This window comes from Mirounga angustirostris, unplaced genomic scaffold (genome assembly GCF_029215605.1).
Source record: "Mirounga angustirostris isolate CCGP_5_RB_7025 unplaced genomic scaffold, mMirAng1.0.hap1 SCAF_5, whole genome shotgun sequence".
NCBI classification, from domain to species: Eukaryota; Metazoa; Chordata; class Mammalia; order Carnivora; family Phocidae; genus Mirounga; species Mirounga angustirostris.
This window is the reverse complement of record NW_026991713.1, coordinates 51680475-51708358: the sequence shown is the minus strand read 5'-3', so window position 1 is coordinate 51708358 and position 27884 is coordinate 51680475. Positions and strand designations below refer to the sequence as shown.

The 27884-nt window shown below is 41.9% G+C and overlaps 1 protein-coding gene and 1 pseudogene across 21 annotated transcripts in view; one reads left to right on the top strand and one right to left on the bottom strand.

The window, feature by feature from the left end:
• The window catches only part of SRGAP1 (SLIT-ROBO Rho GTPase activating protein 1), a 316037-nt gene that overhangs the window by 243861 nt on the left and 44292 nt on the right, over positions 1-27884 (top strand). For 4 of the 21 annotated variants that reach the window (XM_064590954.1, XM_064590953.1, XM_064590951.1 and 1 more), the window contains 8 exons: positions 1145-1250; positions 4803-5027; positions 7883-7962; positions 10105-10134; positions 16952-17132; positions 18712-18846; positions 18982-19321; positions 22618-27815. In XM_064590954.1, coding sequence (XP_064447024.1) covers positions 1145-1250; positions 4803-5027; positions 7883-7962; positions 10105-10134; positions 16952-17132; positions 18712-18846; positions 18982-19321; positions 22618-22995 — 1475 coding nt within the window. In that variant the 3' untranslated portion in view covers positions 22996-27815. The other 17 variants (XR_010411473.1, XR_010411472.1, XM_045873052.3 and 14 more) reach the window with 15 other exon arrangements.
• LOC123843557 (large ribosomal subunit protein uL24-like) lies at positions 10715-11708 on the bottom strand (annotated as a pseudogene).

Below are 27884 nucleotides of genomic sequence, written 5' to 3'. Positions count from 1 at the left end.
CCACACTGGATGTTGAGGTTACTTAAAAATCCAAGGAAGACAACCCAACTTAAACAGAAAATAGGTTTTAGTCCCAGCTCCATCCCTCCAGCCAACTAACATAGGATAAGCCGCTTACCCAGTTCTCTTTTTCCTAATCCATTAAATGGGGATGACAATCCATGCCCTGCCTACTCCACAGTATTGTTATCTGCATTAAATTGGATAGCCAATGTGAAAATGTATTGTAAAATATAGACCATTATGCAAATAATGGATTATTGGAACTAACTTTTTTGGCTGCTATTCACAGGCATTTTTGTGTTAAGAAGCTTTGGACAATTTGTATTGCTAGCAAAGAGGTATAAAATAATACTAGGAAGTTCCAGGTACTCCTGTCTTCAGGGAGCTCACTCTCCCACAGGGATAAGGAAATAAATAACTGTAAACACGAGGGTATAAGTTCTGTGAGAGCAGGAATCAAATCACTCATGTATTTCTAATGCCTAACTCAGTACTTGAAACCTAGTAGGCTCTCCTAAAATATATGTTTAAAAAATTGATGAAATTATGTAATACAAAGTAAAAAGTCATATCAATAAAATACTATGATAGTTTTGAGGAAGGAAAGATTCAAAACCTGGTGCATTGCCTAAATCATAGTAATATACAAATAAATATAGGATGAATTAATGAATCATAGGGGAGATGTCCCCCAAGACTACTTTAGTTACCATGCAGCTTTTGAATGGAGTTGAAGCCATATCAGATGCAAAATCCAAAAATAGCAGCAAGTGAAAAATGGTTTTTAAACCTAGAAGACGCTAAGTTGCTCAAGACCATGGCAATCAGAGAAAACAGTGATAGGTCAGAGGAGATACTCTCAGAAATGGTGTTACACCCAAGCTGATCACTTATTCACTGTTTTGGATACAATGGCAGCTCACCTAGGGGCAAGGGATTACTTAAATGGTCAGATATGAAATTTGGTACTGTGTTCTGTAGGCTCCATGCCCAGCATGGAGCCCAATGCGGGGCCTGAACTCATGACCCTGAGATCAAGACCTGAGCTGAGATTAAGAGTTGGACACCTAACCAACACCCAGTGTTCTGCTTTAAATGTGGCAAGCGAAAGGATCCTGACCATGTTCTCTTCTGTCCATAGGAATAGATAATCTCTATGAGAGGGCGCTTCACATCCGCAAACTCCTCCTGACCTTGCCTAGGTCCGTCCTTATAGTGATGAGGTACCTCTTTGCCTTCCTCAATCAGTAAGTACCCTAATATTCGGCCAGAATGCCCATCTTCCATTTCCATTTGCACTGCTCTGAATTCTTGGATTCTGTAAAATGTACACTGGGTCCCATTTATCAGCAGAGTCAAAGAGAAGTTGATTGAATATAGACTGAAGGTATGTTTTTCTTCAACAGATCAAGGTCATTGTGTAATAGCTGAAAGATGCAGAAACAGTGACCATACATGCAAAAATATACAAATATTACCAAAAAGAACACTTGTCAGTAAAATACGTGTTTTTCCAACTTCCATCCAGAAGCTAATGTCATGAACGTTTTTATCAGAATGATGTAAACCACCCGCGCAGTGCAGAAAATTTCTGTGATTTTTGATGTTGTAGTCAAGGAAGGAGGAGAACTATAGATGCAAATTATATGCAGATCCAAAAAAGAACTTCTGCAAACTCAATATAATGGGCTCTTGTCAAGAAGAAGATATTTGTAAAAGTCTCTGCAACAATGTAACAGAAACCTTAAAAAATCATGGCATTATTTTCAAAGAAACTTTACTGTTTTAATTTAAGCACCTTGATTTTCATTTGTCTTCCTAGGTAATAAAAATGGGCCCCCCTATAAGAACATCTTCCCCAAGCCCTGAGAGCCCCTTGCTCAAGGATCTAGTTAAGTAATTGGAAATAAAAGAATCTGGGAGGAGTAAGCTCGGGGCAATGCCTTCTCCTTCTGCCATGGGTTCATCCTTCCCAAAATTAGAATGTTTTCTCTTCTCTATTTCTTTGGAGGTTTAGAGTTCTCACAAGCCGTGGGGACTTACAACAGGCCTGCTAACTATTCCCGAAATCATACCCACTCAGGCTGACCGCAGAGACCAAGTATCATCCAATGGGGAAATGCCTGCAGGGGACTAAAATATGCACAAATGACAGCAGAAGCCCATTTGTACAGAAATAACCCCTAGGAAGAAGCAGTATCTAGAGAGATGGATATAAACTATGTTTAGGTTATGTAGATGGCCAGAAATCCTATCTTTAAATAAGCTTAGTTACCCAGGTGGTTTTAAAAATCTGAAGGCTTGCTGACCTTGGCGGGCAAGCGTGAGGGCTCCGAACCTCTGAGCACGTTGCTCAGAGGTTCAGGCACGGGCACCTTAGCTGGGCACGGGCACCAGGGCACCACAGAGGAGCTGCTGGGGGGCCAGCTCTATCCAGGGGTGTCACCTGAGGAGTTCCCCCACTTTATGGCAAAGATGAGGGGGATTCTTAAGTCTGTTGCATCTGCAGACATGGATTTCAACCAGCGGGAGGCATTCTTGACTGCTCAAACCAAAAAGCAAGGTGGGATGACAACTGACCACGCTGCTATCATTTCCAAATTCTAGAAGAGCCGTGTAAGACAAAAATTCGAGAGAGCCTCATGAACCAGAGCCTTTGAGACAGTGGGCTTTGGGGCCTGAGCTGGAGAGTTGATGGCAAATCCCAGTCAAGGCACTCAGATCAAATGTACACCGCTCTTGCAGTAATGGGGCTGGAAATGGGGCAAAGTGGAATGGAATCTGAATTTCTGTGTTTGGCATTTGACCTGCCTAGCTAAAGATGGTTATCGAAGCAATTGAAGTGACCTGGGTTGGGTTTTTGGGTTCTTTTTTCTTTTTTTAATCTTATTTCCTCATTAGTATTAAAGCCTCAAATTTAAAAAGAGCAGGGGCGTCTGGGTGGCTCAGTCATTAAGTGTCTGCCTTCCGCTCAAGTCATGATCCCAGGGTTCTGGGATCGAGCCCCACATCGGGCTCCCTGCTTGGCGGGAAGCCTGCTTCTCCCTCTCCCCACCCCCCCCGCTTGTGTTCCCTCTCTAGCTGTGTCTCTCTCTGTCAAATAAAATCTTAAAAAAAAAAAAAAAATCTAGACGCTTGCGATCTTCAACTTTAATTGCATGTTCCTCCCCTTCCCCGGTCTGGAGGGCCTTGCATTCCTGCCGGCCGTCTACGTGCTGTTCCCACTGAATTTTCCTGGCACACCTGAGCGAATCCCACAGTGAACCAGGAAACGACAAGAGACTAGCAAAGCAGTCTGTGAATCAAGAAAGTTCTCAAAACCTGAATCAAACTCACCCTGTAGCTCAACAGAATAGCAAATGTGCCATGAGTCAGCCGGCTGGCCTTGCTTCCAGCATTTCTGCCCAAAGATGCCCCCTGGCTCGCTGCACCTGCCTTCACGCAGAAACAAGCCCCAGCCTGTTGGGTGGGATGCTTGGGACAGGAATTACGAAAAGAGAAAGAACCTATTCGAAACATGGATACAACATTTTTATAACAAGCTTCTGCTCTTCAAGCTAGCGCTGAATTAAAAACCCAGAAAGATTAACTGTGACTCTCCCCATCGAGCTTATGTGTGTCTTTCGAAAATCAGACCATTGTTACTCTGAATCTCACTTCTCCTCCATGCATCCATTTTCCAGATGATCTGTAACATAATCGTTGGCTTTACTGTGAACTTTTTTAAAAAGACTGAATGCTTGAGAAATGGCAGAAGGGAGAGACATATGTTAGCTGAGGAAATTATGCTTTTGTATTTTCTGCTTTCTAGGCTATCTTATTTCCAAAAAAGGATAAAGTATCAGTATTTGTGTCTGTCACCATCTCACAAATGTGGCTGAGTCTTTTTTTTTCCTTCTTCCATTTGTCATCTGTTCACCTGGATTTTACATTTCAAGATTGACATTTTATTCATGGAAAGATAACGTCTCTAGCTTCTCTCTCAAACAGTACCTTCTGCATGTGTTACAGGCAGAACAATAAAGAGCTGGCTTATTTTGAGTCACCTCTGGAAAGTATCTCACAAATATCCATTGGATTGAATTTAGAAATTAGTACCAGACAACCAGAAACTTCTCCAAAGTTTGTAGTTAGCCAACTTTAAAAGGAATGAGAGAATTGGGGATTCTTTTCCCCTTCTCTTGCACTTTTAATGTCTTTTGTGACTGACTGGTGACTAGTTTTGGTACTCTTACCCAAAAGCAAATTATAAAGCCCAGAGTTGTTTGCTTTCTTTCAGTGGTTACAAAGAAAAGGTGCTTTGTTTTCCTCTAGGCTTTCCTCAAGATTTATAGGGGAAAACTGAAATCTGAGATGTGTTTGATTAGTGGGAGGGCATTTTAAAGATATCCATAAAACTTAATGGAGCTCACTACTGCCCTTCCCAGATTTACTTGAGTAGCATTTAGAGCCTCGCCATAGTGTTTATAAATGAAACTCATTCACTTGATCCTGGTCTCCATTGAAATAGAAATTATCTTAAACTCTCTTGTGGCTTTGCAAAATGCCACTGAATTAAGTAAGGAGGATTTATATTCCCCTTTCAGTTTCTTCCTAGTTGAAAGGTTGTAAGTTGCTTCACTTGCTTTGGAATTTGCTGAGGCAACTTAAAGTAGGTGGAACGCTACCTTACTCTAATAATCAAAACCAAATACAGTCAGTGCTTTGGATCCCTGTGTTCAGAATATAAAGTATCGTATTGAACAACAATTTTCTTTTTTCTCTCCTGTGCTTTTTTAACTCCTGTCTTTCTTTCATAGCCTTTCGCAGTACAGCGACGAGAACATGATGGACCCGTATAACCTGGCCATTTGTTTTGGTCCCACATTGATGCCTGTCCCAGAAATACAGGATCAGGTGTCTTGCCAGGCTCATGTGAATGAAATTGTCAAAACCATCATCATCCACCATGAAACTATCTTTCCAGATGCTAAGGAGCTGGATGGCCCTGTTTATGAGAAATGTATGGCTGGAGATGACTACTGGTAAGTCCAAGAAGTTTAGTCCTTCCCTCCCTGGGAAAAGTATGGACGTAGAGATAATCAGTTTAAGAATAAAAATTGACCGGGGTCGCCTGGGTGGCTCAGTCGGTTAAGCGACTGCCTTCAGCTCAGGTCATGATCCTGGAGTCCCGGGATTGAGCCCCGCATCAGGCTCCCTGCTCCCTCCATCTCTCTCCTCAGCTTGTACTCTCTCTCTCAAATAAATAAATAAAATTAAAAAAAAAAAAAAAAGAATAAGAATTGACCATAGGTTGCCAAAGATTCCAATTTTTACAAAAAGAAGAAGCAGGAACACTTGAGATAAGTTAGAATACTAAGACCCAAGACAGCACTGGCTTCTTAACTGTGGAAACTCCCATTCATCCCTCCCTTTTCCCCAAGGATGGCATCTTTTTAAATATATCCACCCTACTGCAACTTCGGTAGAGAATAATGGTTTTGAAACATAGAGAACTGTATTAATTTTACTATTATATCAAGCAAAGATAAGTGATTGAACTGACATTTCATTTTTATCCTGAAATAGTTTTGGCTCTATATAAAGTATTTCAGATACATCATTTTATTTTTTTTAAGATTTTATTTATTTGAGAGAGAGAAATGTGAGAGAGAGTACATGAGAGAGGGGAGGGTAAGAGGGAGAAGCAGACTCCCTGCTGAGCAGGGAGCCTGATGCAGTACTCAATCCCGGGACTCCAGAATCATGACCTGAGCTGAAGGCAGTCGCTTAACCGACTGAGCCACCCAGGTGCCCCTCAGATATATCATTTTAAAGGAGCCCTGTCAACGAAATATGTTTTCATTCTTAATTATTTCCATTTCTTACTAATAAGTATTATCCTAACCAATTATAGTAGTAATGGTCATTTTAAGCAAATTTATTTTAAATTTATCTAATTTATTATTAATACATCACTGGGATAAAAAATGGCAGTAATAGTCACTATTACTATTATTTAGTATTTAGTATTACTATTATTTAATATTATTACTACTACTACTATTATTATTATATTATCAATATTACATATTAATATGGCAGCATAGTCACTAGTGAAGTATGAAGATGGGGGGAGGTGTGGTCAGTTGAACAATCCCAAAGGTAGGGAACCCTGAAATATCTGTGCTCACTATGTGATCTATGAATTCCTGCTTCTAAGAAGTCATACACAATAAAAGTAGCTTTGGTTCCTTGAGCCCCTACTATGTGCCAGCTACATGGGATCACTTTATGCACTGACCACTCTACCAAGTGAAGAGAGGCCAAGGAGCCTCTCCAAGGACTGCTCGTAACTGGAGGCAGCCCAGGTCTGTCTGATTCCAAAGCCCACGTGACTTTTCCCACTCAACTGCTGCCTCCCAGCCCACCTCAGAAACCATTCTGTGCAGCTCAGATTCAGGAGCAGCTGGGACAGACCTATCTAAGCCCATTCTGGACCCCCCCTGAGGACACTTTGTTTCCCGTTGCCTCACTGAAGGCTAGGTAGAAGTAGAGTGAATAGCTGAAGGATCTTAAAATACCTGAACGTACACTTGAACCATAACAGGGGTCTTACACCACGGTATGATTGAATGTATGACTTAAGGAAACTGAAGGTTGACTCCTTCCAGAAGCACTCCCTTCTAAATTTAAACAACAAAGCACGATAGATTCCAGTTCTATGGTATATCCAGCAATTTCACACATGAAATTGAATTCAAAAATATTCACTTGATGGGCGCCTGGGTGGCTCAGTTAGTTAAGCGTCTGCCTTCAGCTCAGGTCATGATCCCAGGGTCCTGGGATCGAGCCCCGCATTGGGCTCCCTGCTCAGTGGGGAACCTGCTTCTCCCTCTCCTACTCCCCCTGCTTGTGTTCCCTCTCTCGCTGTGTCTTTCTCTATCAAATAAATAAAATCTTTAAAATATATATATATTCACTTGAGCATGTACTATATGCAAGGTACGGACTGCTGAGCTTGGCTCTGTGAAGATAAATGAATCAAACTCAGCCCTGGTGAGATGCGTAAGTTTATCTTCATAGTTGTATTTATCGCAAGGCCAGTGTCACAGTATTTCCAAACATTCAGGGCTATATCTGTAAGTTCTGCTGCCCTGTTCCTTTTATCAAAGAGTGGTATGTGAAGATCTGGTCAATATTATCTGATACATTGGATCCTAGGATTTTGTGGTCACTTCTTTTTTTTATAAGCAGGCCCCATAATAAAGAGTCTTGCAGACAGTAACATGTGCTTGATTATGTCCTTCACCCATGCCTAGTGTTCTCTATGGGCATCGCTCATTTTAAACAGGAAGTCAGTGATAAAGTAGTTATCCTTCTCTCCAACACTGGCAATATAAATGGGCTTTTACAGAATGTCAGGTTCGTTATTTATGACAGATGCATTCCATTTACCAGTATACATTTGAGGAGTGTGGTTGTGTTAAAGGGTAAGTTTTTAAAAAGAATAAAAATCATGACTCTCTCAAATCTGCAATGAACATGTATCAAGAAAAGATGGGAAGGATACTACACCCAATTCAAAGCAGAAATCAAAGAGCATCAGTTGATATGCAGTAAGGTATGTTGAAATGAATTTGCAAAAACTGCTGTATCCACAGGGCAATAATCATATTCCACTGGAATTCAACCAATTTTAATTTCTGTGGATACAAATCATCTGTGTCAAAGATGAAGGGACCTGCACTCCCATCGGACCAGATGACCCTTGGAGCCTCCAGCATTTCACTGAAAGACTATCCAGAAACTCTTTTGCCATTCCAAAGTCACATATAGTGACAGTTGTTCATTTTTTAAATCCTTTGACTTTATAAGAATTTCTGTGTCCACTTCACAGTGACAGCCCATACAGTGAGCACGGTACATTGGAGGAAGTGGATCAGGACGCTGGTACAGAGCCCCACACCAGTGAAGACGGTATGCCCTGGTGCCCTTGTTATAAAACTAACCTTAGTATCCATTGTTTTGGAATTGCTTATATTAAGAATTCAGTAGGACACAAAAGAAAATTTATAAAATATGTGTAAAGTATGAAGAATAATATTACAGTGAACATCACAAACCACCACCAAGTTGAAGAAAAAAGACATCATTACCTTTGCCTTCCCTGTTATGATTGCTGTCCTTACTCCCTCAGGGGTAACCGCTATATGTTTGTGTTTTTCAGTGGTTTATTGTTTCATTTTTTATTTTCTTGAACTTTCTATAAATGGAATCACACTGTATATACTTCTCATGATTTTTTTCTACTCAGTATTATGTTCCTGAGACTCACCCACATTGTTGCATGCAATTATAATCATTTATTTGACCACTGTATGATATTCCATTGTATTTATTTTATTATTGATGAATATGTGAGGGGTTTTCTATTTTTTGCCATTAAAAAGAGTGCTGTTAGGGATATTTTGAACATGTATGCTACTGCAGTACTGCAAATGCACAGGAGTTTCTCCAGGACATACGCACCTAGGAGTAAGCATGTTTTCAACTTTACGAGATAGAGCCAAACTATTTTTGAGAATAGCTGCAGTGATATACACCCCCACCAGCAGTATATCAGCCTTCCAGTTGGACGTATTCATCAACACTTAATTTTATCAAATATTGTCATCTTTGCCAATATCATCATGTGTAATGGTATCTTGTGATTTTAATTTGCATTCCTCTGATTACTGATAAAGATGTTGTTTTACGATATAGAGTATTATAGAAAACTCGGTGTATATTGGGGTGCCTGGGTGGCTCAGATGGTTAAGCGTCTGCCTTCGGCTCAGTCATGATCCCAGGGTCCTGGGATCGAGTCCCACATCGGGCTCCTGGCTCAGTGGGGAGTCTGCTTCTCCCTCTGCCTCTGCCTCTCCCTCTGCTCATGCTCTCTCTCTCGCTCTGTATCTCTGTGTCTCAAATGAATAAATAAAATCTTTAAAAGAAAACTTGGTGTATAGTAAGGACAACAGATCAGGAGAGGATTGCCATTGAAAAGATATTTTGTTACTCACAGTACACAAGAGGAAAGGGTACATCATGCCTCAGGTGGCCACACAGAAAAGCACCAAGGTTGGTCAGGAGGCAGAGGTAGAAGGAGCAACTGGGCAAGAGTCTTTGCTGTGCTTTCTGCGGGAAGGAACAGGCAGGGCATGATAAGCAGGCTTCAGATTGGCTAGTGAGAATAATTTCAGCAGGTTCTGGGGCAAAGGGGCTGTCTCTGGTTGTCTGGTACCTGGTCAGGTGATTAGGGCAGGTGGATAGTGACCCAGGAGAGGTGGCTGGGGTGGGCTCTGGATTGGTTGGTTTGTATTTGAAAGGCGCAACAGGTGAGTTGTTTACACTATCTGTAGGAACTGGTGAACCTTGGGAAGGCCCGACCCTTCAGCAGCAGCAAGGTCAGAATACAGAAAATAAAAAATATGGTTCATGTAGATATACTGACCTTCATGTGCTTCGATTTCTTTTTTTGTGTGAAATTTCTGTCAAGTGTTTTGCCCATTTGGGGCCCATTTGCCTGCCCACTCTTCATTTCTCTGGACTTTTTTTGCTTGGTTTAATTTGATTTGTCTTTGGTTTTTTTCTTATTTATAAGAGTAGTTTGTGGGTATGGATCAGGTCTTTTATTGTGTATATGTTTTGCAAATATCTTGTGCTCTGTAATTTGTTTTTCATGTGCTTATTATGTCTTTTGCTAAACAAGGAAATTTTAAAGGAGTTGAAGTTACCCAATCATGGTTGTTTCACTTTGTGTCTCCTTTAAGAAATCCTTCTGTGCTGAATGAAGGTAATGAAGATAATTCCCCCATATTCTTTCTCTCTTTCTTTTTTTTTTTAACATTTGTTTATTTTGGAGAGAGAGAAAGGGCGTGCACGAGCTGGGGGCAGGGGCAGAAGGAGATGGAGAAGCAGATTCCCTGCTGAAAAAGGAGCCCGATGTGGGACTCGATCCCAGGACCCCAGGATCATGACCTGAGCCGAAGGCAGACACTTAACTGACTGAGCCACCCAGGTGCCCCCCCCACCCGTATTCTTTTTTAAATGCTTTCATGTTTTGTTTTTCACACATAGGTCTTTATTCTACCAGGAATTTCTTTGGAGGTATGTTGTGAGGTTGGGGTCCATTCCTTTTTCTCCATATGGATGCACAAGTTGTCCCAGCATTAATTGTCCTTTCTCCACAGCTCTGCATAAATCACAGGTCCTCTTTGCACAAGTCTGTTTCTGGGCTCTCCTGTTTTCCACTGATCTACTTGTCTATCCCTCCTGTCTTAATTTTGATACCTTTTAATAAATCTCAATATTTGGCAAATCAAGACCTCTGATTTTGCTCTCCTTAACAATTCTTAATCTTTTGCAACTTCACTTAAATTTTAGACTCAGTTTTTCAAGTTTTTAAAACATACATTAGAACTAAAAACCTGATGGTTTTGATGGTTTTGATAGTATTGTACTAACTCTACATATATTAACATGGACAGAATTGACATTTTTGTAATATTCATTCCTCCAGTCCACAAACATATTTCTAGTTATTTAATGTCTCTCAATAAACTGTTATACTTTTCTCTTTAGAGATCATTTTTTTCTTTTTCCAACAAGTTTAATCTCTAACATTACTTTTCAACACTTTTTTTTCTCATTTTAACAGTTTTTATTTAAAGTCGTATATCAGATTACTTTATTCCCGCATCTTCTCAGTTGTTGCTTCCTTATATTTGCTATTTTCCTTTCCTACTTGGCAAGGTTTGACTTTAGGTTCAAGGATCTTTTTGCAGTCTTTGTCCAATTTTAGTCTAGTGATAACCCCCTTGGCAGGGTGAATGCCCATGTGGACAGTTGTGCCATTTACCTGCTCTTGCTGTACTCATTCAATGAGGATGACGTATTTCTTCTTGTAACCTGGACCACTTTGCCCATTTGCTGACTTTTCTGGTATCCTCACACAACTTGTACTTCATCATCCTAGTGGATGTGCATGGATCAAATGGTGTACTTCTGTCTCAGCTCTTTGGAAAGAGGGAATGACATAATCTTCCTGTGAATGTGGGAAGGTGCGTTGAAACGCCTTTTACGGTTCTTGCTCCAGTCAGAGGTCACAAAGGGATTGAACTTCATTTTGGCTACTGGCACTTCAGGGATGGCTGTTCGACACTTTTTTTTTTTTTTAAGATTTATTTATTTATTTTAGAGAAAGATAGAGAAAGGGACAGAGGGAGTCTTTTTTTTTTTTTTTTTAAGATTTTATTTATTTTTTAGAGAGCGAGCGAGAGAGAAACAGCATGAGAGGGGAGAGGGTCAGAGGGAGAAGCAGGCTCCCCGCTGAGCCGGGAGCCCGATGTGGGACTCGATCCCAGGACCCTGGGATCATGACCTGAGCCGAAGGCAGACGCCCAACCATCTGAGCCACCCAGGCACCCGGGACAGAGGGAGTCTTAAGCAGACTCTGCACTGAGCACAGAGCCCCACGCGGGGCTCGATCACACAACCCTGAGATCACAACCTGAGCTGAAACCAAGAGTCGGACACCCAACCGACTGCCACGCAGGCGCCCCAACACTTTTTTAATATGAACATATAAAGCTGTCAGTTTTCTCTTAGTACCTCTTTAGCTGTATACATGATCCTTTTATTTTCTCTTTAGCTATGACTAATCTGCTTTAAACCCATCCACTGAGTTTATAAGTTCTTTTCTGCATTTGTTTGGTTCACTTTCGCATCTGCTGCTTAATCATTTTTTACAGTCTTTTGCTCTTTACTCATATTAATCCTTTCCATTGTTTTTAAATTGTGATTCTGATCATTCTAGTATCTGCAGTCTTCCTGGATTTGGTTGGTTTTTTTTTTGGTTCTTGCTCACTGAGTCTTATTTTCCAGAGTGTTTTGTAAATTTTTTATGTATTCCTTGGAACTGTGTGGAATTCCTTTAGGCTCAATTGAAGGTAAATTCCTCCAGAAAGGCTTTTCATTTACTTCTGCCTGGGGCACAGCCAACTTGGGACCATAGTGAATTTTTAGCTTGAGGTTTCCCAGGCCACCCAGGTAGTGTGATTTTAAACTGCAAACCTACCTGAGGACTGGAATGTGGTTAGGATTCTTAGAGATGATTTGTTCCAAGGTTGAGATAGATTCTATTTTTAAGTCTGGGAGGGGGCGGGGGTGATATATACCATCTATGGAGAAGTATGGAGGGCTAGGAGGGAAGAAGAGTTCTAGAATTAGAAGCTCACTGTAACACTGAGAGTGTGATCCTTTATGGGGGATTTACCTTCTCCACACTGAGCAGACACTGGACTTAGTTTTGTGTCCAAAATGAAACCTTAAGTTAACCCGGCAGGGAAAGTACCCTCAAGGCAAACTCTGACTCTCATTTTCTCGTGTTCTGTTTACCTCACTGGGTTCCTACTTTTGTTGAGTTTTTTGTCTTTAATATTCCTTACTGTCGTGGTAGCTTATTAATGCAATTACCAAGATTTTTTTAAATCCAGGATTTTTCAGGATGCCTGGGTGGCTCAGTTGGACATCTGCTTTCGGCTCAGGTCATGATCCCAGGGTCCTGGGATCAAGATCAAGCCCCACATCGGGCTCCCTGCTCAGTGGGAAGCCTGCTTCTCCCTCTCCCTCTGCTGCTCCCCTTGCTTGTACTCCCTCTCTCTCTCTGTCAAATAAATGGACAAATAAAATTTTTTTTAAAAAAAATCCAGGATTTTTTGTTGATTTCAGCAAGATGGTAAGGGTAATCAGGATGTCTAATATCCACCCTCTGCCTTAAAAAAAAAAAAAGTTTAAATTGTTTCACTTCAACATGCATTGCATTTTAGATTCCTGTCTGTATATTAAAAAGTTACATCTGAGCCAAAAGAAAAAAGTTTATGTTTTTAAAAGTAAAATGAATTGACATTTTCAGAACTTCATTTACAAGAAATTCTTTACAGTGAGAGCTTCTACTTCTGTGATGTTGCTTTTGAAAGTCTCTGGGCCCCACCTCTGCCACCATCCCTTCTTTTGTCTTGAGTTCCTTTGTTTCTCCATACGATTTATTCCTTTCTCACTGATGACTTCTGTTTCCTTGCTTTCCCTAGTGGCCGGGAAAGCTAAGACAAAGCCCCAGCCATCTCTCTTCCCAAACATCAGTCTCCCCACCCTGCCATCTGTTAGTTATTCTTACCTTTTGACTACAAAAGAGAAGCTTCACTGAGGGCTCTGTGTTTTCTATAACGTTTTACCCATGTTCACCTGATTTTGCTGGAAAGAAAAGCATTGCGTACAAAGGACAGATACCCTTGCCCACAGCCAACCTCTAAAGTTCTGTAACTAAATCAACTAGAGTATTGATTATCTTTGTGATACCCAGGTATTTTCTTTTCTCTTTCATGGTATTGCTCGAGAAGGGTAGCTTTTGTTTCTGAAAGAGGCTGTCCTAGAACAGAACTGTCACCTGCGAGGGCAGTAGGCGACAGATCTAGGAGGGCAAGTGTCAGGGACAGCAAGGTCCCAAAGAGAAAATGCAATGTACTGCATTTTGTATGAAATGACAAGAAATGGAAATACAAGACTTGATAGCACCAGGCAGTCAGAAAATGAGCTGTACTGAATTTTTTTCTCCTTTACACAGAGCTGTAGTAGCCATGCAGGAAAGTGAAGTTACCGTGTTCCTCTTGCTGTTATCGATAGCAGTGACATTCCACAGTGTCTCTGACGCCCTTAAAAGACCATGTGACTCCATAGGAAAGGGAATGGTGCATTGCCATGCCCTCAGATTGATTTGCTCTGCAATAAGTAGACTAAGATGTTGTGTAAGTAGCTTATTGATTGACTCTTGACTGCAAAATGACTCCCATGGGAGTAGAAAGAGTCAAAATAATGAAATTGCTCAGAATAACTAGTTGATAAAGAATTACCAATAAAATGTACTTCTGATTCATCGGGTCATTCTTTCATAATCTCCCCACATTTGAATTAAATAAGCAGAGTCTGATAATTCTTTGCTAGTTGTTTCAACAAATAAACAGAGATAACAAGCACAGAGTGCATGATTCTAAAATTATGATAAAATAGATATATATATATCTGTTAGTTTTAAATAGCCCTTGGCCAGCACTGACAATGTATGACTGAATGTCTAATTAATGTCTAAAGAACATTAATGGTTCTTTCTTCATTTCCCTTTGACAAGTACATAGACTGCACACTATGTTATGGGCTGGTATCTTTCCATTTTTTTCAGTAAAATGAAATTCAAATTACACAGGCATGTTGACATAGGAATTTGCGAAATACATGTCATGAAATTCTTTTTAACAAATGGGCATGTCTTCTTTCCTCCCCATGGATATGTTTATTCATGTCTCCTGTACCATGGACATGTTTATTTCTGTTCCCCAAGGAGAATTAGAGTTAAAAAAATTGGCATCATTATCTCTGATCAACCAGGATTTATTCTTTATCTGCAATTTTAAAACAAACTATAAAGTCAGTCTCTTTGAATATAAAGTTATAGTCCCTCCTCTATAAAGCAGATTTGTAGATATTTAATAAAGCTGCTATTCATATTGTTTTAATAAAGAATATAATTTTAGGGACACCTGGGTGGCCCAGTTGGTTAAGTGTCTGACTCTTGGTTTCAGCTCAGGTCATGATTTCAGGGTCATGGGATTGAGCCCCCATGTGGGCTCCATGCTCAGTGCAGAGTCTGCTTGAGATTCTGTCTCCCTCTGCCTCTCCCCTCCCTGCTGCCCATGCATGCTCATTTGCTCTCTCTTAAATAAATAAATATTTTAAATATATATATATATATATAATTTTAGGAGGGAATACTAGAGTGCTAACATATGATCTGAAAGTTATAGTCAGTTGTTAAAGGACTTAAACTATTGTTCTAAAATTATTTTTACACCTACTTTGCTAAGAAGTATTTGACATGTAGATTATAGTATTTAAATGTATAGCTGAAATTCACACAGGCCCTTCACATAAGGTAAACCCTAAGCTTTTTCAATGTGTTTTGTTGATTTTTATGCTTGTGCCTTATATGGCCCAGAGAATGTTTGAATTTATCAAGTGAGAAAGAAGCCTAGCTGGCTATCCAATGATTTCTTATGCAGTTATTCCATACAAGATATTAAACATATTTCAAGAATCTTTGGGGAAAAATAAACTGTTTTAAATGGGAAGGTTCATTACCAGGCAAAATAGAAGACAATTCCTGAGAAAATATTTGACAGGTTTTAATCTATTATGTGTGCATATATGCTAGAGTATTCAGAAACCAATACATGCTCAGTTTTTAGCAAATGAGACATTGCTCATTGCATAGATACATTTCTCTGAACATTTAGCACTTGTATTGCCCCTTTCTGTTTTTTTTTTTTTTTAAGATTTTATTTTATTTATTTGATAGAATGAGAGAGAGAGAAAGCACATGAGAGGGGGGAGGGTCAGAGGGAGAAGCAGACTCCCCGCCGAGCAGGGAGCCCAATGCGAGACTTGATCCCGGGACTCCAGGATCATGACCTGAGCCGAAGGCAGTGGCTTAACCAACTGAGCCACCCAGGCGCCCTCTGTTTATTATTGATTAGAAGTTTACTCATCTGTTGTAGATAGCAGGAATGAAAATAGGGGGATGGTGAGAGATAAGAGGAAAGATCATAAGGCCCTGAACTGAAGGGCTTTTTGCAATAAGCTGAATCACAAAAAGCATCTCTTGTAGTTGTTTTGTATAGTTTGTCCTCTTATTTGCCTTCAACCTTTGTGATCAGAATTAGATCAGGGCTGAAATTCCAATTCTAGGCCCAGAGTTCAGTATCTTTTTTTTTTTTTTGAGATCATTGTGGGTTCACATGAAGTTATAAGAAATCCTACAGAGAGATCCCAGCTTCCCTCCATGGTAAAAATCTTATATAACTGTAGCATAATATCACAGCCAGGAAATTGACATTGACACACCCCATCTGCCATATTCACATTTCACCAGTTTCACGTGCACTCAGCTGTGTGTGCAGATGTTTACTTAGTCACATACAGTTTCATCGCCAGGGTCCCTTGTGCTCCCCTTTTATAGCCGTTGCCATTTCTTCCCAACCTCTTGGCAACCACTGATCTGTTCTCCATCTTGATTATTATGTCATTTCAAGCAGGTTATATAAATGGCATCATACAGTATGTAACCTTTTGAGATAGGTTTTTTTCACTCACCATAATCCCCCTTGAATATCTTTTGACCTCTGGATAATATAATTTTTGAATCTGGTCTTTTAATTTGGGTACAGGACAGTCTAAGTTATGCTTGTTTCATAGGCAACTAAAATTTATTACTGATCCTAGAGAAAACAAAATTATCTTTACTGTCAGTGGTAGTTGGAAGATTTGATAGTCCCAGAAAAGTACATGAAGAAATTAAATGTACCCAAATAGTATTTAATGTGCTGGTTTTTATAAACTTGATTTTTCTTTAAATAAGCAAATAAAGCATAAACTTCCTGGTGTCCTGGGATAGTGATTTTTCCATGTTATCCACGGTTATTAACATGTTACAAGGAACTCCATCATTGTCAAAATAATATTGGAGCTATTACGGAGAATATTACAACCCAAGGAAAGATCTCATATTATCATGTTGCAAAGTTTAAAATATTTTTTATTAGCTGTCATTCTGTCTCTGGTAAGAGGCTGTGGAAATTAAGATCCAGTGTTCCATTTTTCTTCGCGTGAAAAACTGATGACAGCAAGAGAATGTTTTTCTGTATCTCCCTGAACAGCCTGATTTTGTCCCGCACTGAGGACTTGTTTATTACCTTGTTCGCTCTGGATATTGAAATGGCCTTGTCGATTTCCAAGGCCGCCTAGAGAACGTTCACGTAGCGTTTCGTGCTTACCTCACAACTCTGTCCCTCATCGCCTTCTGGTGTGTTCTCTGTAGAATGTGAGCCAATAGAAGCGATAGCCAAGTTTGACTACGTGGGGCGATCGGCCAGAGAACTGTCCTTCAAGAAGGGGGCCTCCCTGCTGCTGTATCACCGCGCGTCCGAGGACTGGTGGGAAGGCAGGCACAACGGCATCGACGGGCTCGTGCCGCACCAGTACATCGTGGTGCAGGATATGTGAGTAGTGCCGGCCGCGCGGGTGCTGCGGCCGCCGCGCTGCCGCTTCCGCCGCGCTGCCGCTTCCGCCGGGCTGCCGCTTCCGCCGGAAGTCTCCAGCCACTGTTGCTAAAGCGACCTTGGTCTTTCGAGAAAGGAGCGGAAGGGATCGCAGAGCCCGAACCTCTGAGCTGGGCGCCGTTCTTCGCCTTGCTGTTGGGTCTTTGCTAATGGTACTTCGGGGCCAGCAGGTTTTCATTTTCCAAACTCCACCAGCAGATTCGGAGCAAGGGCTAGTGAGAGATGGAAGCTTTCAGGCTCTTAGAAAAATCCGCCATGTGGAGAATAGCTTCAAGAGCTGTAGAAACGCCGCTGGTTCCAAAACCAGCGGTACTCGTCTCTTGCTGTCTGGCTACCGTTTCAATTCCAGATTCCTGAGAGGGAAGACACTGACCTAAACGTCTCAAAAGAATCATCTTCAGGCTTCCCTTTTTTTTTTTTTTAATATTGCTGTAATTTAAAAATTAAAGGGATGAGAAGATGGCCATAATATAGTAAATGAAAGAAACGGGTTGCAAAATCATATGTACAATATAATCCCTATTTTGTGAGTATAATATTTCACAGTGCAGCACTAATTTAAGAGCATTTTTTCAAGGAAAAGAGAAATAATACCATAAAATGTATACAGTGATTAAATGATTCAACCTAGGGGCGCCTGGGTGGCTCAGTCTGTTAAGCGTCTGCCTTTGGCTCAGGTCATGATCTCAGGGTCGTGGGATGGAACCCCGCATCAGGCTCCTTGCTCAGCAGGGAGTCTGCTTCTGCTTCTGCTGCTCCCTCTCCCTCTGCTGCTCCCCCTACTTGTGCTCCCCCACATTCTGTCAAATAAATAAATCTTTAAAAAAAAAAAAAAACTATTAAAAAGTATTTTAAAAAATAAAAAACAGGGCGCCTGGGTGGCTCAGTTGGTTAGGCGACTGCCTTCGGCTCAGGTCATGATCCTGGAGTCCCTGGATCGAGTCCCGCATCTGGCTCCCTGCTCGGCGGGGAGTCTGCTTCTCCCTCTGGCCCTCCCCCCTCTCATGTGCTCTCTCTCTCTCATTCTCTCTGTCTCAAATAAATAAATAAAATCTTAAAAAAATAAAAATAAAAAAAAAATAAAAAACAAATGATTCAGCCTAACTTCAGAAAAAGAAAAAAAATGTTAAAATGTGGATTTCAGAAGCCAAGAAATATTATGTGTATGTGTATACAGACATACAGTCATAGATATCTAAGCTACATAAACCTATAAGTATCTAAGTACAAATACCGTACATATATAGCAGACATCATACATGTTTACCCAGGCGTAGATAAAAAGTAGAGAAGGATATTGTCTCAAATTCTAGCAGCAGTGGCGTCTGGCTGTTATATCATATCATGAGTGACTGTGATTTTGCTCTTTGTTGCACTTCACCTGCAATGAAATGTACATTTTTATTATGAAAAAAGTCATGTTGATAAGAGAAAGACTTAGATATGTAAAGCCCACGTCACTTATTTTTTTGTTCCCATTCATCTTGCGAAAGACTCTCACTCTTGATTCTTGTTGCAGGGATGACACGTTTTCAGACACTCTGAGCCAAAAAGCTGACAGCGAGGCCAGCAGTGGGCCCGTCACTGAGGACAAGTCTTCGTCCAAGGACATGAACTCCCCAACAGACCGACACCCTGACAGCTATCTAGCCAGGTGGGTGGGGTCTGATAATCAGGCTCCTGAACCTCCACTTTTCCAAGCACTTCGAGGAGCCGCAGAACCCGCGGCTTTGTAGTATTACCCGGAGTGATAAGCTCTCCTATTTTCTCTTTTTTTGTGTACTTTTAGACAAAGAAAAAGAGGAGAGCCACCCCCTCCAGTAAGGCGTCCTGGCAGGACCAGCGATGGCCATTGCCCGTTGCACCCCCCACATGCTCTTTCCAACTCCTCAGTTGACCTGGGGTCCCCAAGCCTGGGCAGTCACCCCCGGGGCCTGCTGCAGAACCGTGGCCTCACCAACGACAGTCCTGAGAGGAGGCGCAGGCCAGGCCACGGCAGCCTGACCAATATCAGCCGGCATGACTCCCTCAAGAAGATTGACAGTCCTCCTATTAGAAGGTCCACATCGTCAGGGCAATACACAGGCTTCAATGACCACAAACCATTGGACCCAGAGACAATCGCTCAGGTAGGATGCGTGGAATGGAATGGCACCTGCTGTGTACCTGGAGTGTGATGGAGGGATGCAGGACTTCCTCTTTGTAGTCATGCTTTTTGTAGAGAACCAACTAAAGAAAACAGAAAAGAAATTAGTCTATTCTTTAAGGCCTGACTAAGGGTCTCTTTAGAAGAACAATTTGTTACTGGAAGGGCCCAAGTGATTAGGTTCATATTGATTCAAAGACATGGCAGAAGTGTAGGACCCGGGGCATTCAAACACATCATTGCTAAATAGCCAGTAAAGTCTGGAAAAGAAATAATAATGAGGAAGGACTAACCCTACCAGATCCCAAAAGCATGCTAAAGATAATAAAATAGACAAATTGATAGAAAGAATGGAGAGCCAGAAACAGATAAAAGTTAGTGTAGGAGAAACATGACCTTTCCAATTTAGGAGAAATGCTGGATTAGTCCATAAATAGTAGGAGAAATAATAGCTAGCTATTTGAAGAACAGCAGGTCTGGGTCCTCTGTCACTCTTCTCTTCCCAACAGTTTGTGCAAAGGACTTTGTAGTTTTTTTCTAATGATTAAAATTGACAAAGTAAAGGTAAGACAAGATTGATTAATGGATTTTCCATCATTCTGCCATTTTTCCTCTAGGTTTTTTTTTTTTTTTTTTTCCAGCATAGGCCATCAGAAAATATGGGTATCACCAATGATGAAAGAGGTGAATAGATTCAGGGTTTGCCATTTTAATCTAAAGCATCTTCCAGCCATCTGAAGCTTAAAAAAGAGCTAAATCGATCAAAAAAGAGAGTGAATGAGAATAAATGAACAAACATGGGGAAGGTGTAACAATGCCTGTTTAACCCTTTTGCTTCTAGAACCAGGAAATCCTTTTTGCTTGTTTCTTTGTTTTTGTTTTTAAGTAGGCTCTATGTCTAGTGTGGAGCCTAATGCAGGGCTTGAACTCACTACCCTGAGATCAAGACCTGAACTGAGAGGAGTCAGATGCTTAACCAGCTGAGCCACCCAGGCACCCCAGGAAATCCTTTAACTGTAAATCATAAAAACAAAAACTCAACAGATAAACCAGGCTCTGCACGATCTGGGGCAAATACTTATAAAAAAAATCCATATGTTTAGCATCAAATAGAAATAACATAAGAAAATAATCACTTGAAAAGTGATGTCATCTTCCCAAAACGGCTTCCAGCTGTGTCCTTTATTTATCTTTCCATCTCTCATCTTCGGATTTTCCCATGAGGACAAGTAAGCCTGCCATCATGGTGTTCATACAAAAAACATGCAGATGCTCTTATTAAACAAATCAGTGGAATCCCTGATGGGGCTTTTTTAAAAACAACAGTATCCATATGTGATCATTGTATCTTGGTTTAGTCATTTAGCAAACTTTTATTGAGCACTTACTATGTGCCAGGTCCTCTGCCCGGCTTTATAGAAGCAACGCTAAATCATTACCCAGCTGCTTTCTGAAGGTGCTTGCAGTCCTGTGAGGGAGCTGGAAATGGAAATCTGTTCCCATTATGCAGCACCATGAGGGTTATGCTCCAGGTGAGTGAAAGGAGCCCCGGGAGTGTAGAGAAGAGGCGTGTCAGTCAGACCTGGGCGATGGGTCTTCACCCCTCCCGTCCCACACAATACTCCACCGTGGGTGTGTGTGTGTGTGTGTGTTTGGTAAAGCACATAACATAAGATTTACCATTGTAACCATTTTTCACTGTGCAGTTCAGTAAAGTATATTCACATTTTGTGAAACAAATCTCCAGAACTCTTTCATCTTGCAAAACTGAAACCCTATACCCACTGATGAACAACTTCCCTTTCTCCCCTCCCCACCCCCAGCCCCTGGCCACCCCATTCGGCTTGCTGCTGGGAGTGTGACTTCCTCATATAAATGGAATCATACAATATTTGTCTTTTCGTGACTGGCCCCTATTTCACTTAACTTCATGTCCTCAAGGTTTATCCATATTGTAGCATGTGGCAAGATTTCCTTCCTTTTTAAGGTGAATAACAGTCCATTGATGTATATACCACATTTTGCTTATCTGTTCATCCATCAGTGGAACACACTCTACCTTTTTGAAATATGTATTTTGTAATTCCCCCTTTACTGTCTGAAATAAATTGACAGATGAGATACGTAATTTGAAAAAAACATATAAAGCTCCAAATATAATATACAAAAATACAAGGAATTAAATATTAAAACAATTAAGTGTACTTCAGTTAATGCTTGACTAGGCTAGAAGACAAAGTAGTAAGATGCTTTCACCTATGTATATAATTAGCATAAATACAACAATTAAAAAGGCATATTGATAAAAGATAGAGTTAGGGTCAGGGCTCACGTTATTATAAACAGGATTTTCACCTACATCAATGTCTGAAGGACATTCAGAAGTTGAACAAGATGCAGGACAGTTCATTGCATATAAATTTATCTGGGACACCGCAATAGATCTAGTATATATGACCCCTGCCCACCAAATGCCAATAATGCCACCCCATTCTTGTGGCATTTAAAAGTACACACACACACATGGGAACCTGGGTGGCTCAGTTGGTTGAGCGACCGGCTTGATTTCAGCCCAGGTCATGATCTCATGGGTGGTGAGATCAAGCCCCACATGGGGCTCCACGCTCAGTGGGAAATCTGCTTGAGATTCTCTCCCTCTGCCTTTCCCCCAACTTGTGCTCACACTCTCTCTCTCAAATAAATAAATAAATCTTTAAAAAATAAAATGCACACATAGCAGACTACAAAAATGCCGTCTGTGGGGCAGTACCACTTCGCTGAGATCCACTGGACAAGAGTTATCAGGGGAAGGCTTAAACTGAATTTTGAAGAACTGCTAGGAGTTAGCCAAGTATATAGTAAGTGCTCAAAATTATTTGTTAAATGAATGAAAGAAGCCTGCTTCATTCCCATTCCCATCTATCTCTTGAGAAATTGTTGCAGTGTCTAAATTGAAGCTATCTTTTAACCATAAGTTGAAATAGAATTCTGTACAGTAAGTCAGCATGTACGGGAGAAATCACGAGAAGGCTGCCTGGCACCTTGGGATGGCCGGTGTTTGATAGATGACTCCACACACCCTTGCATCTTGGTCTACTGACCACGCAGTCGAAATAATAGTGTGGGACAGCCCTGCGTGTATACATCCTACCGCCAGCGACGTTAAAACATCATTGCTTTGCAGGCCTGTCTGCTTTGAGATGAAGCGTAAGGGTTTCTGTACGTTAGTACTAATTACCATTCCCTTCTGTCTCTCTCTCTCTGGTTATTTTTCAACAGGATATCGAGGAGACGATGAACACTGCTTTGAATGAACTCCGAGAGCTGGAGAGACAGAGTACAGCAAAGCATGCCCCCGATGTGGTGCTGGATACCTTAGAACAAGTGAAAAACGCTCCCACCCCCGCCACGTCCACGGAATCTCTCAGCCCCCTGCACAACGTTGCCCTCAGGAGCTCAGAGCCGCAGATTCGACGGAGCACCACCTCCTCCAGTGACACCATGAGTACTTTCAAGCCTCTGGTGGCGCCCAGAATGGGTGTGCAGCTGAAGCCGCCAGCCCTTCGGCCAAAACCTGCTGTTCTTCCGAAAACAAACCCTACTGTAGGACCTGCCCCACCTTCCCAAGGTCCAACAGACAAGTCTTGCACAATGTAAAGACCAGGTGGGCAAGGTCATCTGGGCTGGTGATTTTAAAAGAAACAGATCAGTGACAAAAGTCGGTGATCCATAACTTTCCTTAGTTTTGTGCTTACAACTGGAGATTTTTGGCTTTTCTATGTTCTCGAATGTAATGTCTGAGACTAGCTAAATTAACATGGGCATTTGTATTTTGTAATTTTTTCCTTTTTTTTTAATAACTGGACATATCTTATGTCATTTTAAAGACAATAGAAACACTTAGATTTACTTGAAAATCCAATGCTGCACCATTTGTAATGAAGACAACACCGCTCTGCTCTCCGTGTGGTATAGTGCTTCGGGTTTAGTGCAGCCCGGGTGAGTCAGAAATGTCTGGATCCGAAGGCACGCGAATCTGAGTTCCAGGCCTTGGTGTAAAACCAGTGTTGGTCTGTGGCACTTGGGGTGGTGGCTGAACGGTGCTAACGGCATTGTTAGGTAGCTGACGGTGAGCACCTCGGACCCGTGTAGGGGGACGCTCCCAGGGGAGGTTGCAGCCCACCGCCTGAATGAGTTGGATGCTTGCCTCTTTCATAAGAGTCCCCTCCCTTGGGTCCAGGTTAAAAGCTCAGAGGAAGGGGGGTGAGAACCCCTGCAGTTACTGCTTGAGCTGAACCTAGGAAAGGCGAGAAAGAGAGAGAGAGAGAGAATCCTCCAGAGCTCTCGGTGTGACTCCTTCCACAAGCCTGATCAGGCCCCCGAAGATTTCCAAGTCCATCCCCTGCATTCACAAAGGACTAGAACAGTCTAATTTTAAAGACTTCCTGGTTGCACTACTCCACAGACTCCTTCAGAGATCTGTTGTTACCAACTGCCTAGCGAATGCTTCTAGCTCCCCGAAACCGCTGTGTTCTCCCCCTGGAAACGGAGCACACACGCGGCACACAAGTCCTTGCCTCACTCAGCCTTCCCTCTGGCTAAATGACCTCGGTTCCTTTAATCAGGCTGCACAGAGGCCTGAGGAACCTAAGTGGAATCCCCAGCTCTGCTCTCCGTTTGTGTCTCTGAGCCAACAGAGAACTGGCTCCGGTTCTGGAGGACGCGCTATGCTGGCCAAGGTGGGAGGGGCACCTCATGGTTCCGGGGTGATTGCCTTCCAATCTGGCACCTGGAACCACTGACTTTTTCCTTTCCTTTTTTTTTTTTTCCACGTGGTCTCAACAGAACTCAGATAGTCAGGTGAGCTCCGTGAGGGACCTCTTTCTCTGACATCCTAGCACAAAGACCGTTTTCCCTATGTTTTCCCTCTGTCTTAAAAAGTTGCTTTGAATTCAGTTGTTTTTACTAAGGTACAAATCACCACTCCTACCAGCAGCAGCTTATGCCATCCTACCTACTTTGTCACTGAACTTACTGATGAAGAGACCTTTTTTTAAGAAAAATGGATGGCCCAGACTAACCCCTTTCGACCACCATTGATTTCCTTCTAGGTTTGGATTCAAACTGGCAGCCACTGGCCTGCCCATCTAAGAGTGACACAGTATGGACTTGAATCTGTTAACCCACTGGTGAATTCCTCCCGCAGGAAACAATGAGGATCTGTACGAAAAATCAAGGTCATTACTGTGATCTCTCCCTCAATTTGCCAGTCTAATCATTCTAATGCAGAGAGAGATTAAATTAATGAGATAGGGTTACCTTTCAAAGTCACACTTCTGGTTGCTAGCCGGTGGCCTAATTTCACAAATGGATTGAATGGAGAATTTTTTTTCAAGTATTTCCAGGTATGGTAAGCTTTTAACTCTTTGAGTTTTCTGAAGCATCCTCTTTGCCCATTTTTAAAACAATGCCCAGCTCAACATCTTGTCCAGCCTCTCACCATTTCTCTTGAGCTCTCTTGGTCCCTCAGCAATCTGAGACACCAGGGAGACTCAGCCAGGATTGAGCTCTTAAGTAGCACTAACCCTTTTAAACCATCTTCCCAAATTCCTAGGAAACTGAAACCTTCCTGAATAACCTCCCAGTTCCTTCCAGATCCCACTTTGGTCTCTAATTCTCTGCTGCTATATGGGGAAACAGAAGCAGAGAATAAGAAATGGAAATAATTGGGGGGGAGACTTTAAATCTTTTAGAAATTGAAATTAAAGGATTTCTTTAAAGCTACTTTCCATCTTTGATAGAAGAGTAACACGTTACAGAGGGCATCAAAAGGGCAGAGGCATGTTGAATTCATTATGGGGAGAGGAGGTGTCTTCTGCAAGTTTTAACTTAGCTCTTACTCCTGCAAGTTCATGTCTTCAGACTTCTCCCTGGTAAGCCTGCCCAGTGTCTCCTCTCTTCAGTGTTTACACCTCTGATGAAATGAGGGTTGCCTTTCCAAACACCAAATTAGGATTCTGCTCCCTTAGGTAGCAGGGGACTTGCTGCTCTAGAGCCTCAGAGCCTCAGAGGCTGGGCCTTCTTGCGGGAAACTTCTAGTGCTCTCCCATCACGCCCTTAAATGTGTCTCTCTTTTCTCCCTATATCCCTGGTGACACCCCAAAACCTTTCTTTTTTTTCTATCTTCTCCACCCCTCCACCCCCCCCCCCCGCCCAATTCCCAAGGAAGGATGTGACCTCACAGTGAGTAAGGACTCACGTTTTCTTACTTTGTTTTAGTAAGAGTCTCAGATTCCAGGGATAAGACAAGGTGGCCACTTCACAAAGGATCCAGAATTACATCCTGTAAGCTCATTAAAAGCTTCTGCAGCCTCACCCACCATGTGGCCCTCTCTATAGCTACCAGTGTAGCATGCAGTGGGGAGGAGGGAAGGTGCGAGGGATGGGCAAAAAGGAAAGAATCTGGAGATGTTATGTCCCAGTTTGAAGGATCATATTCTTCATGCATGGTTTGGGAAGGAGGTTATTTTGAGGATGGGCAAAGGATGGCCCTACAGAGATTACCAGACTCCACTTACACAAGAATATATATTCACAGCTGATACAACTGTTCATGTCTCACCCACAGAACTCACTGAAGTAGGCTTACCAAGTTGACCTTTTGGTTGGGGTCAGGGGTGTTGGGAGAGGATCATCAGGAGAGAGAGAAAGGTACTTAGTATAGATTTTCTGATGAGTGTTCTGTAAATTATTTGAACCAGTCAAATGGCCCTTTGCAGAGCTCTGTATTCATGTTCGGGGTCAACACTATCGTTCAACAGTTTTGCACATTTTCACACGACGTAATTTGACTTTGGTGCTCCTTGAGCCATCCATAGAATAATTTACAGCAGGGTCCCACTTAATCTACTGCGGTGAGCGCGAACAGCCATCAGTAGATGGAGAGATCAGGTCACATTGTATCAGTCAAGAGTTTTCTTCGTACTTTTGCCATTCCCAAAATGGGCTTATAATTTAATTAAGGAAAAGATACAAGTGGGAAGGGTAGTAGTGTCCTCAGCTTTGGGAATGACACGGGGTCTACAAAATGAAGAAACTTTAATATGATAATTACAACCTCTAAAATTTAAAGAGCCCATACTGTATGTTAACTAACTGGAATTTAAATAAACTTTAAAAAAAAAAAATTAAAGAGCCCAGAGGTCTGTTGAGGATTTAGAAGACTTCAGATTTGGGATCACATTCGTTTTATTCCACAGTAGTGAGAAACCACGAATGCAGGACAAACACTTGGGACTGAGTCTTGCTCTGAGTTACCCACCACTGAGGCTTCAGCTGCAGAGCCACTTAGAGGTAAAGGCTCACCCATGTGTACAATAGAGCTCCCCACTCCAGACTGTCCCCTGAGCTGAAAACCCAGCCTCCAGCTGGGCTGGGTGTCAGGCTGGGTGCAGCGTGACTTTGGCACACACACCCCCATTCAGATGAGTAAAACAAACTGGAAATCGAGCTTTCACTTACCCTAGTATACGTTCTTTAAAAGAAATAGTCTATGTGGTATAATCGAGATGGGTACCTGTATCTTTAAATTACATAGGGACTTTTGTATGTTTAAATAATTGTACTGGGTTCCATAATGCTTATCTTAGAAACTGTTTAGTAAAAGGAAATATATAAACCGTGCATTTGTGAATGCCCCCTTTAGAGCATTCATCCAAGTTCAGTGTGTAGTGTGATGGTTATTCTAGATGTTTAAAGTAAAGTGAGTGGCTGTGTAACAGGAGAGACTGCTATTTACCTATGGACTCAAGGGTAACTCCTGCCCACGTAATTAAATCCGTATTGTCCTTTTCTGTCGGTTTGATCAATTACAGTACTGGTAGCTTCCTGCTTGTGACTGTTACCTAATTGTGTCGATGTACATCTGTAGTATGTACATGTGAAAGTGCCTTTCTATTTTAGAGGAGTTTTAGCCTTGCTTTTTACTGTCGCCCCATCCACCCGCCCCACCCCGCGTCTGCCCCCCTCCCCGCTCCCACCCCCCCAATTCCTACCGCCCACTTCAGTGGGAACTTCCTCCGCGTCCTCTCTGCTTCTCCGTGCCCCTTCCTGTGCCTCGGTGCTCAGTATCGTTTGTCTTGCATCCTTGTCGGTCATCAGACTGTCTCGTTTTGCTGGTAGCCGTGACTGTGCCTTTCCTGCCCGCAGTGTCCCCGCGTCCTCCCTCCCGCTCTGAGCTTCTTCCGCCCACGTGTGTCATCTGTGCTCTGTCCTGCCTCTGTTACAGTCCCGCAGCTCTGAGGCGGAAATAGGGGGGATGCTTTTACAGTTCTGGAAGAAAAGAAATGTTTTGTTAATCTGTTGTGACAATGCACTTTTATGTATAGTACTGTACATTTTGGCATGTACCATTCCAGGCTTCAGTATACAGTCAGGTCTGTTCTTCACGGTGTATCTTTATAATAAATAAGATAGTTCTGGCTGCCTTTGTCTTCTTCCGATTTGGTGTGATTCTGGATGATGTTTTCATTCTTTTTTTTTTTAAG